Below are 18,830 nucleotides of genomic sequence, written 5' to 3' on the forward strand. Positions count from 1 at the left end.
ATACACAAGTTTTCCATGAAACCAAAAATGCCCTATTGGCATTATCTGTGTAAGGCTGGATTCATGTTAGTAGAATAAGTGTCCTGCTGGTCAGCACTATAGGTCCCTGCTGGTAATACACTGAAACGGGTGTAATGCTGGGTTGCATCGCTTACATCTCGCTGGAACGGCACGGAAGAAGAAGAAAGCATTATGTAATTACTTGAGGAAATGTAGACAAGTTACATTGGAAATCCGATTCCTCAGCATTTCTTCAGGTCATGCCTATAGAGGCAGTAAGTTATGTCCTTCTAGTAAAACTACTATTTATAGGAGTAGCATCACCTTCTGTGCAGTACATGGGAGCTTGTCCTGCCTACTGCATTGCTAATCTCCGAGTCATCGGCCTCCGTGCACCTTGCGTTTTGTCAGCCCCATGGGTGTGGTGCCAGGCTCCTGTAGAGACATCAGTCACGGCTATTACTTATGTGCTATAGTGTTCATGTCTTCATTTGGAGACTATGATTGTACTGACCATGATGTCATATTCAGAGGAACTTTTATATATATATATATATATATATATATATATATATATATATATATATATAATGCTAAAGAGAAAGAAACTAATACATTCTGCCCCTAGAGTTATTGCATGTGACGGATAGAGCTTTGGCTTGTCTTCTGGCCTATATGCGTTACATTACATTAAGTTTGGTAAACCGTTTCTGACACTTACTGCTACACCTCCAGTGGGGGAGGGGCTTGTCACAAAAGGGATGGGCTCACCTGAAAGGGGGTGGAGCTTAAAATGCGTCATCACGTATCAACCTTTTTGGCGCTTTTAAAGTTAGACTAAGACCCCCCCATGGCGAGACCCAGCATAAAAAAAAAAAAAGCCGCACATGCAGGAAGCCCCCAGAAATTGGGAAATTGTCAAATACATGGCGTTGTGTTTTTGCCTTTAATTTACTGAAACAGTTTGTGCACAAAGGTGGGAGCCACCGAGTTGTAAAGAATTTGTTCATAAAAATGCGACTGTTGCAGCTTCCGTCAGTCGCGACTTTCCGCTTTGGAATAGGCCTAAATGAATGGGCCTAGTCCGGAGGGTGCTGTCGCGAGGCGGACGCCAGGGCTGACTCAGCCACAGAATCCGCCTGAAGAAAGGGCAGCTCGCTTCTTTTTTCCATGAGCCTGGAACATACTGCTCACGGAAAAATGGAGTCTAGCGGTCTACATAGACCTCCATTGTGAGGGGGTGGATTCAGCGTCACAATCTGCCCCCTCTTTCCCCGTGTAAACGAGCCCTAATACATGCAGGTTGCAGAGGCCAATGGTCCAGACTTTTTGTTTTATTTTAATTTTTTTTACTAATAAACACCTATAATAAAAAATCTTTTAGATCCAAATACTTAGTTAAAAATCTAAAGCCATCTGTACACAGCCATTCCACTGTCATATGTCTTGCTAATCTATTTGGCTGCCCCATAAATCTGAATTATTCTAATGGGTTTTCTCTGTTTTTTCAGGCTCAGTCAAGATTTAATGAGTCCAGTCAGAAGCTTGACCTACTAAAATATTCTCTAGAACAAAGACTCAGCGAACTGCCAAAAAATCACCCGAAAAGTAACATCATCATAGAAGAGCTCTCCATGGTGGCATCTCCAACGCTGAGCCCACGGCAAAGTATGATCTCTACACAGAACCAATACAGTACCCTATCCAAGCCGGCCGCTCTAACAGGTAAACGTCATGGCGGACATGTGTGCTGTGGGTAGGGAGGGAAAGCATCACCTGCAAAATATGGATAAAGGGGTAAAGAACTGCCAGACACCCCTTCTATTCCCTGAGAACGAAAGGTCCTAGCACATTGAAATCCGGCATGCCCCCTCCGTCTGACATTAGATGACTAGTCGGCCCCGCCATAATCTGTGGTTGGGACTGGAATTCAGCGCGTTTGTATGAGCACTTTATACGGTTTTGACAAGGCTGCAAATCTCCAGATAAATGCAGATTGTTCTACTCCTGAATAATCCGACATCAACGGCCCTAAATAATATATTTGTTTTCTTGTATTTGAGCAACAAGCAATCTTTGCCATTGCGCCTTTGGTCTCCTCAATGGTCTAAAGCTTGTTTTTAATGTGTTTTGACCCGTATCAGAAATTCTCTCCTTCGCTTCTACCCAGCGTGTTCCTCGCCGCTTATCTGCCTTTAGAGACATAAGCAGCTTCATGCGGTTTCTCCAGCGGAGTGTGTACGCTGTGGGTAATATATTTACAGACTATGTAGGTTAATTGGCTTCTAATTGGCGTCTGACTAAATTAGTCCTGGTGCATGTATTCATGTGCCTGGTGGGTGGCGTAGATTGTCAGCACCGCTGGGACCCCAATGGATGTTCTTCAGTCAAGTTCTGATTTTATGGGACGACACATATACGAGGAAAGCAGACTGTTCACTGTATCCTATTGTGAAAACAAAAATCTGTCGTTTGCAAATTTTGTTAATAATTTTATGTGCAAATGTTGTTTGGCTTGTTTGTTGTAATGGATGTTGCCCATATTGTAGTCGCACATTATTACTCTTAGTAGCTTATTTTTGGGATAAACCATCAATGTAATATCGGTGGGGTCTGACTTTCCTCACCCCCATTGATTCGTATGACGGTAGAACAACGTGCACCATTGATGCAGCTTTTTCATTGCTTACATTCCCAATACAAGCAGAGTTCAGAGCCACGTCATGCTTTTTGTAGTGTCCGTGCAGGGTACTAAAGCTTTGTCCCATACACGTTATTAGGGCTGACTTGGCCATAAACCTCAGTAGTGTGAATACAGCCCAAGTGCTGGCCATCTTAGAAAAAGTGGAGCCGCTCTCCTGTTTGACACATTGGAAACGCGGAGCTGTATACACCAGCTCAACCTTTTTGAAAGTCAGTGGGTCCGTGAAACAAAAATAAAAGGATGCCACACACAAATGCATGATTTAAAGGGATCCTATCTTTTAAACACATTTTTTTTTCTCTCTAACATGTCGGAATAGCCTTAAGAAAGGCTATTTGTCTCCTACCTTTCCTTTTCTTCTCCGCGCCACCGTTCGCTTGCAATCCCAGTTCTTGTCAGTATGTAAATGAACTCTCTCGCAGCACTGGGGGCAGGCCCCAGCGCTCAAACAGCACTGGGGGCGTTTCCAATGCTGCCAGAGAGCTCTCTAGCGCCGCCTCCATTTTCATCTGTAACGATGTCTTCACCGCATCTTCTTTTGGCGGCGTCTTCTTACTTCTAGGCCTTGGGCCTAGGGCACGCTGGCCATGAGAAAATGGCCGCTTACAATACTGTGGAAGCGACCATTTTTCTTGTGGCCTTGGGCATGTGCAATTGTCTTGCCCAAGGCCTAGAAGTAAGAAGACGCTATGAAGACTTCGTTGCAGAAGAAGATAGAGGCGTCACTGGCGAATTCTCTCACAGCATTGGGTACGCCCCCAGTGCTGCGAGACATCTCATTTGTATACCAAGAAAACCAGCATTTATACCGAACAGCGGTGCGGAGAAGACATCTAAAGGTAGAAGAATAGCCTTTCTTAATGCTATTCCTACGTGTTAGTCAGAAAAAAGGGTATCAAATGATAAGATCCCTTTAAAATCTATTGCGGCTGCAGATCTGTTTGGCCTATGCTTTTGTGGGTATATTGAGGTTTGGGAAACTATACTACTGTCAGATATGTATTTCATAGTGTAGCCCAAGGAACTGCACGTGAACACTGTAAGGCCTTCAGGCCACCCTGCATGACTTATTCTCATCCTAGTGTTGACTCCAATGTTTAGTCTGAACCTCCAGTCATTGATAGATCAGGATGGAGTAGCTGTCATTTTTCTCATTGTCTATATTCCTCAGGTACCCTCGAAGTCCGACTTATGGGCTGCCAGGACATTCTTGAGAATGTCCCTGGCAGGTCGAAGGCAGCCACCGCTACCCTTCCAGGCTGGAGTCCAAGCGAAACCAGATCGTCCTTCATGAGCAGGACAAGTAAAACTAAAAGTGTCAGCAGTCGGAATCTCCTGAAGACGGATGACTTTTCCAGTTCAGTAACTTTCTGTTTGTTATTGTCTCCTTCCATTTACACGATCTTGGCAAACGAACGTCTCGTGATCGCTACGTTTATGGAAAAACGTTTCTCGTAGAAGGCCTTCAAGTTTCCACGTTGTGTCATCTGATTTAGCCTTGAAATGTGTTGGGAGGCGCTGGCTGGTGTTGCCCTTCTTACCTACGGGTTGTAAGTAAGAAGGGCAAGAGCAGGATCTGGTGTCCCCATCCTGGGCTACGTTGACCCTTGCCTCACCTCGACCACTGTCGGTAAAAAGTGAAGCACCAAGGATGTGCTGCATCTACTCCATATTATAGTCAATTCTCCCAATGTGTTTCTCCTCCCCCCCTCCCCTTATACCCTGACAAGCTCCATTTTAATGTTTGAGGTCCTCACAGACTAAGGGTTTAAAGACAATCCATAGTAAATGCCGCTTAGTTCGCCCTACAATTGTCTGGTTCATCCGAAAGCAATTGGTCTGTTCATACATTGGGCCCTTTACAAGAGAGAACCTAAATCTCTAATCTTTTCTTAAGCAGATATTTTGTTGTCGGGGGGGGGGGGATAACAGAGGGGCTTTTTGTTTCCTGCAATCCTCTTAAGCCTTTTAAGCTGAGTTGGTGTAATTTCCTTACAGATGAGGTCTGTGCTGTGCTGAAGCTGGACAATACCGTGGTCGGTCAGACCAACTGGAAACCTATTTCGAACCAGTCATGGGACCAGAAGTTTACACTAGAGCTGGACAGAGTATGTATAGTAGTGAACGCAGCAGACGCCGTCTGTCAGGGGTCAATAACGTGATGTGCCATTAATTACATTGTGGGATATAAGAGGCTGAATGTGCCCATTACACCCTGTGTGCGTTACGTCATCACTAAGAATAGGACAGCATGGTTGTATGTAGTGCTGGCATCTACTTAGAGGATGCAACTCCTTGCTCACACTTGCTGAATCAAATGGGGTGTATTCATTCTGGGTCTGCAGTGCCAGGAAAGCTTCATCAGTTGTATCCATAGGCCCCATTCAACCTGATGGAGGACAAAAGAGTCCTTTTGTCCATTGTCAGGTTGGTGACCTATTATATAATAATACCGTCAGTGGTATAGATCAGGACATCCCCCTGACATACCCTGCAAATGCATTGTGATTAACCCTACAGATAGTAGGTCAGGTCAGCAGGAATAGGGGCAGATGGAAGCGAACAATACATGACTGCAGGGGAAGATTACATACAGGGTCTGTTAGTAGGCTGCGAGCACAGAACAGTAGAACAGAGTGACATTACTATCAGTAATACATCTTACTGCAGTGCTGTGGCCTTCAGCTCCTATCTAATCCTATAAGTCTTTTCCCTCTAAAATGTAATCTACATCCTGCAATTGGACACACAAACAGTAGACCACATCTCAGGCAAGGAAGCAGAAATTCTTCTGTATATTGGCACCACCCCTACACAAAAACAGTAACTACTTAATATTGTATGACAAGATCTCTCAAGACGTGTTATCTTTAAGGAGGACCTTTCACCACCTTCACTAATTCATTTTCTTAGTATCTGTTAATAGGCGCTGTTCTGTTGTTTCTGTCGCAGTTGGAAGTTTCTCTCTAGCCTCCACCGTTCCTGAGCAACACGTGCACTTAGTTTTGGTGCCTGATGTGCTATGTAAGCTCTGTAATGTCAGAAGGGCAGGGTCAGGCAGGGGGTGTGATTCGGAGACCGCTACAGTCAGATCTGAGAATCACACCCCTTGTCTGCTCCTGCCTGACACCGCCCTCCTGACAGTACGGAGTCTAAATAGCATATTAGCATTGATTGGTCAATAAAGGGTGGGGCTAGAGGAAAAATTGCAGCTGTGCTGGAATCGGTGGAGAAGACGCTGTTCACTGAAAGAAGTGTGAACATTGTGAGTGAAGTTTATAAAAAAAAAAAAAAAAATCATTGCAGTGCCCTTTACTTTCTCCCTGTTCATAGTGATAAAGAGGTATAAGTTAAGTGGTTTTTTTTTTTTTTTTTGTTTCTTTTTGGGGGGTTTTATACTCAAGGGAAGAACTGCAAGCTGTCTGTAGAGGGAATTTCCTAGATAATATCATGTGCTTACAGCAGCATCTGCATCATTTTTATTGTTTGATAGCAAGCAATGTCTGGAAAATAGGGGACGGAGTAAGGGCTCGTTCACATCTGCGCCCGGTCTCCGTTCTGCAGGTTTCCGTTTCCTGCACAAAACAGGGGCAGGAGACGGAAACCTGCCGGCATGTTTCAATCCCAGTCATTTGTATGGGCTTGAAAAGTCTCTGGCCGTGTGCGCCGGTGAGTGTTTTATGCTCTCCGCTGCAAAACCGTTTTTTTTTTTTAACTGGACACAGAGTTGGACATGCAGGACTCTGTCTGGTTTAAAAAAAAAATGTTTCGCCGCGGAGAGCCTAAAACGCTCACCGGCGCTCACGGCCAGACTCTGCATGACAGGTTTACGGAAACCTGAAAACGGAGTTCAGGCACTGATGTGCACCCAGCGTCACAACTGTATTGTAATCTAGCGATTTTGTAGACTGCAGCTCCACTACATCCATACCATGGCAGACGGCGATAACTTCCTGGTTGGTGAATGAGACTTCTGAAATGCTAAGAAGAACTCTAAGGCCTGGTTCACATCTGCACATGGGTTTCTGTTCAGAAAGTCTACTTGGGGACCCCCTTGAACGGAAACCTAATCTGCACAAAAAAAGCGGGAAACCCGCAGACCCCATAGACTATAATGGAGTCCGCTCAGTTTCCGCACAAAAATGCGGAGAGAAAAGTTCTGCTTGTAGGCGTTTTCTCTCTGCATTTTTCATGTGGAGAGGGGAACGGAATGACCCGAACACAGATGTGAACTGGGCCTTAGGCATTGAGCTATATGCTTTACAAGCTAGTACTGGATTCTGATTGTGATCAGGTTATATGTCCTTAATTTGTGGAGATCACAGACCTGGTGCTTCAGAGTATTCCTCCTAGCATGTCCTGTGGCTTCCTCAGTTTGGGCAGTGTGCACACATGTAAGGAGAGCAGTAAGATGTGGTCACTTGGGCTCTGCGTCTTCCACCTCCCACTTTGCATTTTACTCCATCATTAGGAAGGAACAGAAAACTCTGAAGACTTCTGTGTATAATCCCATTAAAACCAGGACATTGAGTACAATCCAATTTTTTTTTTTTTTAATATTCTTTTGAAGGAATTGCCAAACCTTGGACAACTCTTACGGTGAACCTAGCACATAGTTGCAGAGTCTTCTCTTATCTTGTTACTTTTCCCTTTCAGTCCAGAGAACTTGAGATCTCCGTGTTTTGGAGAGATTGGAGATCCCTGTGTGCAGTCAAGTTCCTGAGGTTAGAAGACTTTCTGGACAACCAGCGGCATGGCATGTGTCTGTACCTGGAGCCGCAGGGCACGCTCTTTGCAGAGGTGAGAATGTGACACTATTTTTATTTTATTTTTTTTTTTAGAAGGGATTTTTTTTTCCTTAAAGCTTTTCCTTGACTAAACAAAACCAAATGGTTCTCTCTTCTGTTCCTAAAGTTTCTTTCACTATGAAAGGTGACTCATTTAAGGAAATCCATCAAAATATGCCAGTTACACCAATACAGGCTATTGAAATGAAGGGACTGTACATGTAGGAAATATTTCGAGGTGTTTTCCCACAGGTGACATTTAGGACGTGGGGATTTCAGTGAAGAGATCAGACCTGTGTGATAAACGTCATAAGTCACTTAGTGGGGTTATTCCTCAAAATTCATGTATCGCTCTTCCATAGGTTAGTCTGGGATCACTGCTAGGACCCACCAGTCACTGAGAGGGCCCATTCACATGGACAAATCCACGGCTGGTTTCAGGGCGGATTCCGCCTAAAAGTGGGCAGTGGATTCCAACCTGATTTTGCCTCTTATTGATTTCGATAGGAGGCAAAGATCGAAACAGTCTACGGAAAAAAATGTGTGGTGTTCCATCTTGCCACAGATTCCACGGCTAACACTTCTCATGAGCCGACGTAGGCAAAGGAATATGAGGCAGATGTCCCTTAGGGCAAGTTCACACTTGGCAATTTGTTGTAGAAATGTTGTTGACTTCTCCATTCATGTGAACAGGGTTTGCAGAAATCTATGTACACAACCCCATTCACATCGGTGGAATAGATTTTTCGGTCCCAGAAGTTACTGAAACAATTCTGCCACATGTGAACCTACCCCAGTAGGGTTCTTGAGTCCTGGTCATACAGTTAGACGGACACTTGATACAAGTACCTAAAGGGATCCTATCATTCAAACATGTTTTTTTCTCACTAACACATAGGAATAGCCTTTCTTAAGGTTATCTTTCTCCTACCTTTAGATGTCTTCTCTGCCCCACCGTTCACTTGAAATCTCGGTTTTTGTCGGTATGCAAAAACCATCCCCAATGCTGCGAGAGAACTCTCCAGCGCCACCACCATCTTCTTCAGGAACGGGTCTTCTTTGCGTCTCTTCCAGCAGTGGCTTCAAACTTCTAGGCCTCGGGCAGCCGACTGCACATGCCTGCAGCCACAAGAAAAATGGCCGCTTACAATACTGTGTAAGCGGCCATTTTCTTGTGGCCGGCAGGCATGCGCAGTCTGCTTTGCCTGAGGCCTAGAAGTTTGACATTGACGTATTTGACATTGCCAGGATCACCATTAGTGTTGTATAGGTAGGCATAACTTTCTTGTTTTCTGTTTTTCAGGTTACCTTTTTCAATCCAGTTATTGAGAGAAGACCAAAACTTCAGAGGCAAAAGAAGATCTTTTCAAAACAACAAGGTAAAACGATTTTGCCTTTTCAAGGAAATTGGGCTATTTGCTCCCTGTCTCCTCTACTTGGTTAGAAATTGCTTTTGTTTTGTTTGCAGGCAAAACATTCCTCCGAGCCCCACAGATGAACATCAACATTGCCACTTGGGGGCGACTAGTAAGAAGAGCGATCCCCACAGTAAATCACTCGGGCACCTATAGCCCCCAGGTGTCTGTGCCGGCCTCTGTACCAGTGGTGGACACACGGAATGTAGAATTATCTCCAGCAGTCGGGTACGTAGTAGCTAATGAACAGTTTCATCTTTTCATGGCTCTTCTGTCGGCTCAAAATGAAGAGGATTCCACTTAATTTTTCACTGCCGTTTTCTGGACATTGGCTATCCATGACGGGATACTGATGCCGGGCATAGGCATTCAGCTGCAGCTTTACACGGTTGATTAGGCCCAGTTGAATGGAATTAGGGAGTTTTGTCAAGATCGAGGCCCTAAGGCTACCTTCACTTGTAGACTTTCTATTTTATTTATTTTTGATTTATTTATTTTTTTTGCAAAATCTATCCTGGGGGGAAAAAGCCATGTAAGGCTGGGACCCCACATGGCATGAACACCGCACTATGGAACACCATGGGAAAAAATGTGGCGATTTAAAGTCCCTGCATAGAGGATCAAGGCTTTGGCCCCCTTAGCATGTGCGACCACGATCATCGGTCGGATTAGAGGGAGTGAAAATACATCAAGAGTCACTATAAAATGTATATAACAGCAATATCTAGACACCAGGCATATTGTTTTAAAATTTCCAGATCAGATGGTTTGCCTGACCCCCTCCCCCCCCCTTTTTTTTTTTCCTCCCCCCCTCCCCCTTGTATTAATGTGTTCATCTGACTGCAGATAAACATGTTCAGTGGTTCACAAATGTAACATGATCTCCTACTAATGTACTGTCATTTTCAGTCCCAGAAGTTCAGAACGTCTCCTGTAAGAGACAGCTTAGACAGAAAGGGACCGTCTTAGCTAATGATCTGAGTCAGACAGACAGTCCCTGAATACTTGTCAGTGACACGGGTAGGGTGCTAGGAGAAAGCTCTTTGTCACCTGAGGCGATGCCGGAGAAGCTCGAGACTTAGGGAAGTGTGACTGCGAGGGAAATCTGCTGTCTAAGAAGTTTTAATACTTGGGGTCTTTTAGTTTCTTTATACTGAACGAGTTTTCCTTATGTCAGCAAAGCACTTTAGTGTATAAAACCATAGATAGCTTCATAAGTAACCTGGAAATGTAATTTTTTTTTTTGTTTCAGTGAGTCTCCTATAGGGAAGTTGAACTTTGAAATAGAACCAGAACCACCGACTGCTCCACCTCGGGCATCTTCATTAGACCTGGATCTGTATCCATCACCGGCAGAGATTAAAGCGCCAAGTATACCAGCTCAGGTAAGGACCTACAGCATGCAAACACTCTCAGGAAGACAGACCAGGCAGCTTGGCAAAGGACACACTCACACTTAGGTCCTTTATGTCCATTCTTATGTGCCGTTGTAGCAGTGGCGTAACTAGGAATGGCGGGGCCCCATGGTGAACTTTTCACATGGCCCTGACCAACACCGAAGACCTCAACCGACGTGCTCCTACGCATTCCTGCGCGCTCTATTATGCCCCATAGTGGCCTCTGCACAAAGTATTATGCCCCACTGTGGACACCTATAAACAATTATTATACTCTGGGGTCATTTCAGACCCCAGAGTATAATAATCGGAGACCCGGGGGAGAAAAACATAAAAACACTCTGTTGCTCACCTATCTCCCGGCTCCTACACTGTTGGCCTCCGCTGTAGTCCATCTTCAATTACGTCAGACGTCACATGACCCAGGACACAGGCCGGGGTCATGAGATGACTAGGCCTGAAGCCTGCCAGATCGTGGAGAGGTAAGTAACAGTGTTTTTTTTTATGTTTCTTACCTCTCCCAGGCCTCCGATCATTATACTTGGGGGTCTGAAAAGACCCCCGAGTATAATGATAGTGTTTGTGGGGCCCACGGTGTCACTTACTGATCCTGGCCCTGCCAGGATCGGTAAGTAAATAGGGCCCGTTACCCGGTAACGGCATATTAAGAAAAAATAAAAAATCGTAGCGGCTGTGGCTGGGCCCCTATTGTCCCGGGCCCTGTGGCAGCTGTCTCTGCTGCTATGGCGGTAGTTACGCCACTGCTTTGTAGGAACAGAACAACCTTAGAACAGGTCAATCTAATGACTGCCAACAACAGATCCCAACAGAACCTACTGACTATGATGGGGCCATCAGGTGTCCACATTTGCAGTCATTTTGCCAGTGGATTTATCCTCTCTATTATTGGTCCGTACAGTAAGATCTTATTAAAGGGCTATACACAATAAATGCCCTGTAGGACCTGCCTCTGTTTCAGAGTGGGGGTCGCGATCTCTGTTTTGTGGCTGCTGAGACTTAATAGGTGACCACCATACAGGTCTTTGTTCATTCACTTTTATAGGTGCTTGTAAAAATAGCCAAGCACAGTGCGGTTCCCCACGCTCGATGAATCTTTAATGCTCTTATTTCTTCCCATTCAGGACACGGGACCAAACTATGAGTTTTCAAATACCAGGAACAGCGTAGCTTCCAAACCCACGACCGACCTGACAAATGAAGGGCAGATCACAGGGTCGGATCTGGAATACAGTGCAATGCAAGAAACAGAGGACAGACGGTAAAGCCATTTCTGTCTTACAATCTCGCCGTCCTTCCCTCTTGTCTGTATATTTATGGCTTTCTCGCTCCTTTCTCTGCAGAGTGCAGCAGCGCTTTCAGTTCAGTCTCCAGGACTTCCGCTGCTGTAAAGTATTGGGCAGAGGGCATTTTGGCAAAGTACGTTGACATTAAGACTCCCTTTGATTCCCTCTCCACCTATTACATGTACATTGTGGATTTACTTTCCTTGTCACCTTCCAGGTACTTCTGGCAGAGTATAAGAACACCAATGAAATGTTTGCCATCAAAGCCTTAAAGAAAGGAGACATTGTAGCCCGCGATGAAGTGGACAGGTATCTATGTTATACTTGGGTCTAAACATGAAAAATAACCACATACACCAGCTGTATCATCGTATGTCACTGCATTATAAGAATAGAAACATAGTTCTGAGCGATATCAGGGAAATGATAGACGCTCGGCATACTGCCCCCTTGTGGACGTCTGGTTTTTCAGTGTTGGCTGCAGTAAGACCTTTTACAGACGCTTGTAAACTGAATATTGTTGTTTCAAGGGATTTTCATTAGATGTAAAATTGTTGTATAAAAGTAATTGACGAGATTATAAAAAGAATCACATTGTGGACTTGTATCAGCAATTAAAGCTGCATATGTGGGGGGAATAGTGTGTGTGTATATCTATCTATCTATCTATCTATCTATCTATATATATATATATATATATATAGATATATATATAATAATATAATGTAATCTAATATATGTCTTATTGACCTGGTGGCTTCTCCTTCCTGGTTTTATTACATGTTCCTTTTAGCTTAAGGGTGGATTTTAGAAATGATTTGCAAATGGTGCAAAAAAGGGTTAAAGGAATTAAGCCATTGACCCTCTGCTCCCGTTCCTTTTCTGCCGATTTGCTTCTTAGTCCCTCTTGACCCAAGAGAAAGAACCGATCAAATTTTTGCGTCTTTTCCTGTGTTTTGAGGCTTCTTAGAACAGTAACAGTGAGGGAGTAAATGAGGCGCGCTGTCTAAATTTGTAACCCATTCTGAACCACTTGTAAAAAAAAATTTCCCCTGAAATCCCCTTTAAGCCTCCCAGTATTCTTGGGATTTGCTTGTGGTTACAGGTTTATTTGCGCACGATTCTTTATAAGTTTCCTTTTTCTTTCTTTTCACCGTACGCCGTCACCATTTTCTTATTTTTCCTCCTCGTTTTCAGCCTTATGTGTGAGAAGCGCATTTTTGAAACTGTGAATAGCGTGCGGCACCCGTTCTTGGTGAATCTCTTTGCCTGTTTCCAAACAAAAGATCACGTGTGTTTCGTCATGGAGTACGCCGCTGGAGGAGATCTCATGATGCACATCCACACTGATGTCTTCTCTGAACCTAGAGCTGTGTAAGTCCTCCGGTGTGACCTAGGATTGTCCGCCGGGTACCTCTTATCTGTTATGCATTGCCTAATGTACAAAATGCCTACCAATATGTAGAGATCATAGATAGGATATGACTAGCAGATGATGAAGCCACAGTTGCAGTCCAGAGAAATCTGTCGGGGGAATTTGAGACAGATGCACTGGTTACAGAGGGGCGTCAGAATTGGTACGAGGCTCTGGTGCATCACAGCGGGTCCTTTGCGCCAGATATGAAATCTACACTAGTCAGAAACTGTTGTAGACTTCAGATCTCATTTGTGCCAGTATATACAGGTGAGTTGACCCCCTAGTCCGCCTTGATCTCCATCTTATTCCACCCACTTTTCACTTAAAGTGGTGCAAGGGCCAGAAAAATGATACATACAGATATACCACATCTATGCCTGTTTTACATTGCATGCAGTCTTGTAGACTGCACCTACCTGTCGAAAGTTAGGAAATCTCAGCGTAGTCCAGGCTCAATACCATTTGTCTTATAAATCCTTGTGTATAAGCCCTTGTCGTGCATCAGCCCCTACTGGCATTGATGTTGGTGTAACTTCTACATCTTACTGTCGCAGTTAACTTTATACAATCCTATGGAAGCTGCAGTGCTCTGCCAAAGTTGTCCCTTCACCATAAGCTACATGTCAGGCCTGGTTCACATCTGCATTCGGTATTCCATTTGGGGAGTCCGCTTAGGGAATGGAATACTGAACGCATTGACAAGCGGTGAGTTTATGAAAGCACACGGGCCTCATAGACTATAAATGGGGTCCATGTGGTTTCGGCAAGGTGTCTGCACGGAATACGCGGAGAGGGAAGTGGTTCATGAACTGCTTTCCTATCCACGTGGTGCATGTGGAAAACACACAGACCCCATTATAGTCTATGGGGTCCATGTGCTTTCATAAGCTCACTGCTTGTCAAGCAGACTCCCCAAACAGAATACCGAACGCAGGTTTTGCCAGATTTTTTGCATTCTAAGTCCTTTGTCAGATGGCAGTAATGTTACAGAGATTTAGCATCTGTAATATTGCAGCATAATGACCGAAATAGCATTGTTATGGAAATGATGTTGCTGTAAGTTCGGCTCATCGGAGCGCTAGTCGGGCAGCTTTACCGCCATGGCAAGACCTTCCTATTGCTGAAGTATCAGGTTGATGTTTGTGTTCTTGTTACCAGGTTTTATGCAGCTTGTGTGGTTCTCGGCCTTCAGTATTTACATGAGCACAAGATTGTTTACCGGTAAGTTACAACTGCATGATACATGGAGGCTAGAGCGGTATATATGTGTATATAGAGATAGCTCTGTATATAGTATGAGGGATAATGTTATTCTTCGGTCTCAGGCACATAACTGGTTTACAACGTCCTACAACCTCTATTTGCACAGAACTATATCCCATAGTGCATAACCATATGTGGGGCCAGTCTATAATCTGTCGCTGGATGTTGTTCTATGGAGGAATCCCTTATATTGCTGCTTGGGGGTGAAAACCTCCATTTTTAGTGTAAGGCTCCGTAGTGCTGAGCTATATTGTACAGTCTCTGTACATGTGATGTGTTCATAAGGCAAATAGTCACAAAAATGGTGTAAATGTATAATTCTGAGGATATAAGATTTCATTTAGAATATAATTTATATATTGTATATTATAGAGTTTTGTAGGATTTATACATCTATGGTTGATAAGCAGCCATCTCTGACTCCATAGGAGCTTTACAGTGCGCTGTTTTCTTCCTGAAGATATGTCAGATGGTTATTTGCATCTTTTCTCACTTATCACAATGGGGTTTTTTTTTTTATAATACAGAGATTTGAAGTTGGATAACCTGCTGTTGGACACAGAAGGATTTGTGAAGATCGCTGACTTCGGTCTTTGCAAAGAAGGTAAAAAACAACAATGTTCCCAGTGGCGTAAGGTGTGCGGGTCCCCTGTGATGCCCCAATGTCCAGGGGATCCTACCAGAAAGCGCTTTAAGGATCAGTGAGAATGTTATGTTGCATCTTCAGATTGTAAGCTCTGCAGCCAAGTTCCCTTGAATTTTCTAGTTCTTAGACAGTAAGGTCAGTACATAGTGTATCAGGTATTATACCATGTTATGTTCACTTCCCTTACAGAATGTATGAAGTCCTTCAAGGCTCAGCCTACAGGATGGCGTACATGTATATTCGTCTACACTGTTAATGGCATAGATGGAGTTGTGAGAAAATACCGCTCAAATCTAAAGCAGTTTTGTGTCTTCTCCTACTTTTAGGAATGGGATTTGGGGATCGAACAAGCACCTTCTGTGGAACGCCGGAGTTCTTGGCCCCAGAAGTCCTTACAGAAACATCCTACACCAGAGCGGTGGACTGGTGGGGGCTCGGCGTCCTTATCTACGAGATGCTGGTTGGGGAGGTAGGTGACACAATCGAGGAATTCAATACAGAAAGTCGAATCCTAATGTAGCTTTATTCCAAGGGATGAAGCGCGTGGCCAAATGCGGCCTATACAAGGGGTTTCCGAGCAAGGCTTTTAGGTGGCGTCGGGGGAAGAAAAACTTACCGATGCCGACTTCAAAATAAAACTGTTAGTTATTAGAGATGAGCGAGTACTATTCCAAACTCCCGTTTTGAATAGCACGCACCCATAGGAATGAATGGACGTAGCCGGCACGCAGGGGGTTAAGCAGCCGGCCGCCGGCAAAGTCTTTGTGCCGACCGCTTCCATTCATTCCGGCCGTTTCGAATAGTACTTGCTCATCTCTATTAGTTATGTTTAATGGTATTGTACAGAAGGTGTCAAGATCAGAGTCTGTGGAGTTGGGAGGCCAAACAGCGACTCAGACTTAAATATTGGAGACTTATTCCCTGGCGACCTGAACAGTCTTTGGATCTTTCAGCTTTTTCCTTTGCACATTGCTGGTTACCGCCATTGGCTGCACAGGGAATCGCCACATCGCTCCTTTCAGCTGTGATTCCGATCTATACACTGTAAATGGACAGGATCACAGACTGTGCAGGACACTCCATGTTGGTTCATTGTGAGGATCAGTAGGGTCCTTGCTGTCTTATTCCCAGTGATCAGACAGCACAAGGAATGGGAAATGCAAAAAAATCCAAATAAGTGTTCACATGTCTGGTGAGGACCAATATTACTTACAGATATAGATGCTAAGCAATGTTACTTTGTGCTCCTAATGCTATTTCCTGAGCCCGTCTTCTCGCCATCTTGTTGTTTAGTCCCCCTTTCCTGGAGATGATGAAGAGGAAGTCTTTGACAGTATAGTGAATGATGAAGTCCGATACCCGCGGTTCCTGTCTACAGAAGCGATTTCTATTATGAGAAGAGTAAGTGACTATTGTCCTGGTATAACCACACAACATGCCATCCAGAATGCCTGGTCCTGCTTATATGGGGCTGGGCTTTATCCCTTCAGAAGTCATTGCCTCTGGCTGGTCCTTATGTTGTGGGACTAAACGGATAAAATCAAGATATAAATGGTGTATTTACAAGATTGAGTTTCTGGATGTGTGATATTATAATTCCAAATGTTATGTCGCAAAGCTGAAACTAATGATCGTGACGTGACATGATAAATATAAACATATTTATTTTACATTAAACATATACTTATATATACTGATAGATAGATCTATGTGCATACATGCTGTGTGTATACAAGCCTTTGTAATTAAATCTCGTCTTGTAGCTGTTGAGAAGAAATCCTGAACGCAGGTTGGGAGCAAGTGAGAGGGACGCAGAAGATGTAAAGAAGCACGCGTTCTTTAGGGTAAGTGTGCCTCGTGTCCCACCAAAACCTTCTATGTAGCTCCTGTAATAACTCCCCAGTTCATACTGATCCAGGCATTCAATGTAATATGGCTGCCTGTCCACCTCTAATGTCAGCCCTGCCTCATAGAAAGCTAGGCTTATGGTAAAGTTCTGTATAATTCTTGCCCATTACTATCTGCCGGGGACAGATATTGTTGCTGCGTTCTGCAGAACCCCGATCAGCGCCCCTCCGGTTGACAAACGCCTCGCTCAATCATTGGTGTCTATCTTTTGGGAGCATGAAAGGGAAGGGGGGGGGGGTGTTCAGGGATACTGTTCCTTTCACTGGTTAATGGGGTTTGGCAGGACTTCTAATTTGATGGCCTATTCTTAGGGGTACAGCTTCTGGGCCCCCTTAATCTGTAGGTTGAAGTAGCTGCAGAAGTCCCCAAGCCTGCCCATTGTGTGATGTAATGTCACATGGCCTGATCGGAGCCCAGTCCTATTGTAGTGAATACTGAGCACAGCCTCTATACATGTGCACAGCGCCGGGATTAGCATGTGTGGAAGCGTTGCAGTGCGGACCTGGACGCTGCAGTCTCTTCTTCTCTAGCCGGTGTCTGACCTCTACCAGTCTTTAATGGATGACCTATCCTAAGGATAGGCCATGAATTAATAAGACTGGAAAACCCCATGTTTCCAAAAGCTTGTTGTATCCTCTGTTCGCTCCTTTCTGTGCCAGATTCAGGAAGGAGCCTCTTGGGAATTATTAAAGGGGTTGTGCAGAACTTTACATGGATATCTCATCTGTTGGTTCCACAGCCACATCTCTGTCCCATTACAATGGATGGGATTGAGCTGCAGCATGGTCACGTGACCAACAAATGTGGAAGGAAGTTGCCATGTTTTTGGCGTCCTGCACAACCCCTTTAAGAGCAGATAGCGATGATCTGCACGTGTCCTGTTACTAGAAGACAACCGAGTGGTGGCCCCTTTCCTTGCCCTGATACTGGTCAGTAGGGGCCCCGCCGTTCTGTAGATAGTAACACGCTTTCCTCCTCTCTTCTGTAGCATATAGACTGGCAGACGTTGTTGGCAAAGAAAGTGAAGCCTCCTTTTGTACCCACAATCAAAGGCCGAGAAGACGTGAGCAATTTTGATGATGAATTTACCTCAGAAGCCCCCATCCTTACCCCTCCCCGGGAGCCCAGGTTACTGACAGAAGAGGAGCAGGAAGCATTCAGAGATTTTGACTATATTGCAGATTGGTGTTGAGGGGGGGAGGGGGACACTGTGAAACTGGAGAGAACTGGCCGATAAGATGACTACAGAAAAGCAAAATCAATCTTCACCGCTTTGTGCCATCTTCAGTTCCAGATTAATTTTATTTTTGAAAACACATGAAGATTCTTTTAAAGTACTTTTCATTTTATATATATATATATATATATATATATATATATATATATATGTGTATGTATGTACGTGAACTCCTTACGAGAGCGGCCACATCCAACATACGCCCATATTATTTTTATAACTGAGCACTGGAACGCAACTTCACACCTGGTCATTGAACACAAGGATTCAGGGCCTGCAGACTGTCCTCCATGGTGACGCCGCCCGCCGAGTCCGCAATTTTATTTGGCGACATGAAATGATCCTTTAAAGATACTCGCGGCTCAAGATTCCCGCGTTTGGTAGATAAGATTTTATTTTTTTCGGAGAAATAGAACACTGTTAAATTTGTATTCATCTGTATGGTGAGGAATGTTTGGTCACTCACAACACTAAAGCTCTCGACGCCGGAGCTCATCAGGTCATACGGGGGGGCGAAAATCAGAACGGGGGGGGGGGGGGGGGGGGGGGGGAGACAAAATCTTAGTCCGGACTTTTGGTCAGTTCAGTTCTAAGGACAGCCATGATGTTGGTGTTTGCTCTAAGGGAGGGCCTTTTCCTATTTATATCCGTCGCGTCTCTGTCTGCAGTCGGCGCGTTCTCTAGAACAGGGATTCTGGGTAAAATATGGTGCAATACAAGAATGTCTGCTATTAAGGTCTTGATTTTGTAAG

At 44.4% G+C, this 18,830-nt stretch overlaps 1 protein-coding gene across 3 annotated transcripts in view; it reads left to right on the plus strand.

The window, feature by feature from the left end:
- PKN2 (protein kinase N2) overlaps nucleotides 1-18,583 on the plus strand; it is a 73,704-nt gene extending 55,121 nt beyond the window's left edge. For 2 of the 3 annotated variants that reach the window (XM_075286544.1, XM_075286542.1), the window contains exons 6-22: nucleotides 1,512-1,725; nucleotides 3,876-4,061; nucleotides 4,703-4,812; nucleotides 7,361-7,504; nucleotides 8,795-8,870; nucleotides 8,960-9,134; nucleotides 10,159-10,291; nucleotides 11,446-11,582; nucleotides 11,665-11,740; nucleotides 11,825-11,916; nucleotides 12,805-12,981; nucleotides 14,183-14,245; nucleotides 14,815-14,891; nucleotides 15,260-15,402; nucleotides 16,227-16,334; nucleotides 16,697-16,777; nucleotides 17,830-18,583. In XM_075286544.1, the coding sequence (XP_075142645.1) occupies nucleotides 1,512-1,725; nucleotides 3,876-4,061; nucleotides 4,703-4,812; nucleotides 7,361-7,504; nucleotides 8,795-8,870; nucleotides 8,960-9,134; nucleotides 10,159-10,291; nucleotides 11,446-11,582; nucleotides 11,665-11,740; nucleotides 11,825-11,916; nucleotides 12,805-12,981; nucleotides 14,183-14,245; nucleotides 14,815-14,891; nucleotides 15,260-15,402; nucleotides 16,227-16,334; nucleotides 16,697-16,777; nucleotides 17,830-18,033 (2,196 nt within the window). In that variant the 3' untranslated portion in view covers nucleotides 18,034-18,583. The remainder of the gene's footprint in view (nucleotides 1-1,511; nucleotides 1,726-3,875; nucleotides 4,062-4,702; nucleotides 4,813-7,360; nucleotides 7,505-8,794; nucleotides 8,871-8,959; nucleotides 9,135-10,158; nucleotides 10,292-11,445; nucleotides 11,583-11,664; nucleotides 11,741-11,824; nucleotides 11,917-12,804; nucleotides 12,982-14,182; nucleotides 14,246-14,814; nucleotides 14,892-15,259; nucleotides 15,403-16,226; nucleotides 16,335-16,696; nucleotides 16,778-17,829) is intronic. The other variant, XM_075286543.1, reaches the window with a different exon arrangement.
- Nucleotides 18,584-18,830: the final 247 nt, after the last annotated feature.

Source organism: Leptodactylus fuscus, chromosome 9, assembly GCF_031893055.1.
Source record: "Leptodactylus fuscus isolate aLepFus1 chromosome 9, aLepFus1.hap2, whole genome shotgun sequence".
In the NCBI taxonomy this organism is placed as follows: domain Eukaryota; kingdom Metazoa; phylum Chordata; class Amphibia; order Anura; family Leptodactylidae; genus Leptodactylus; species Leptodactylus fuscus.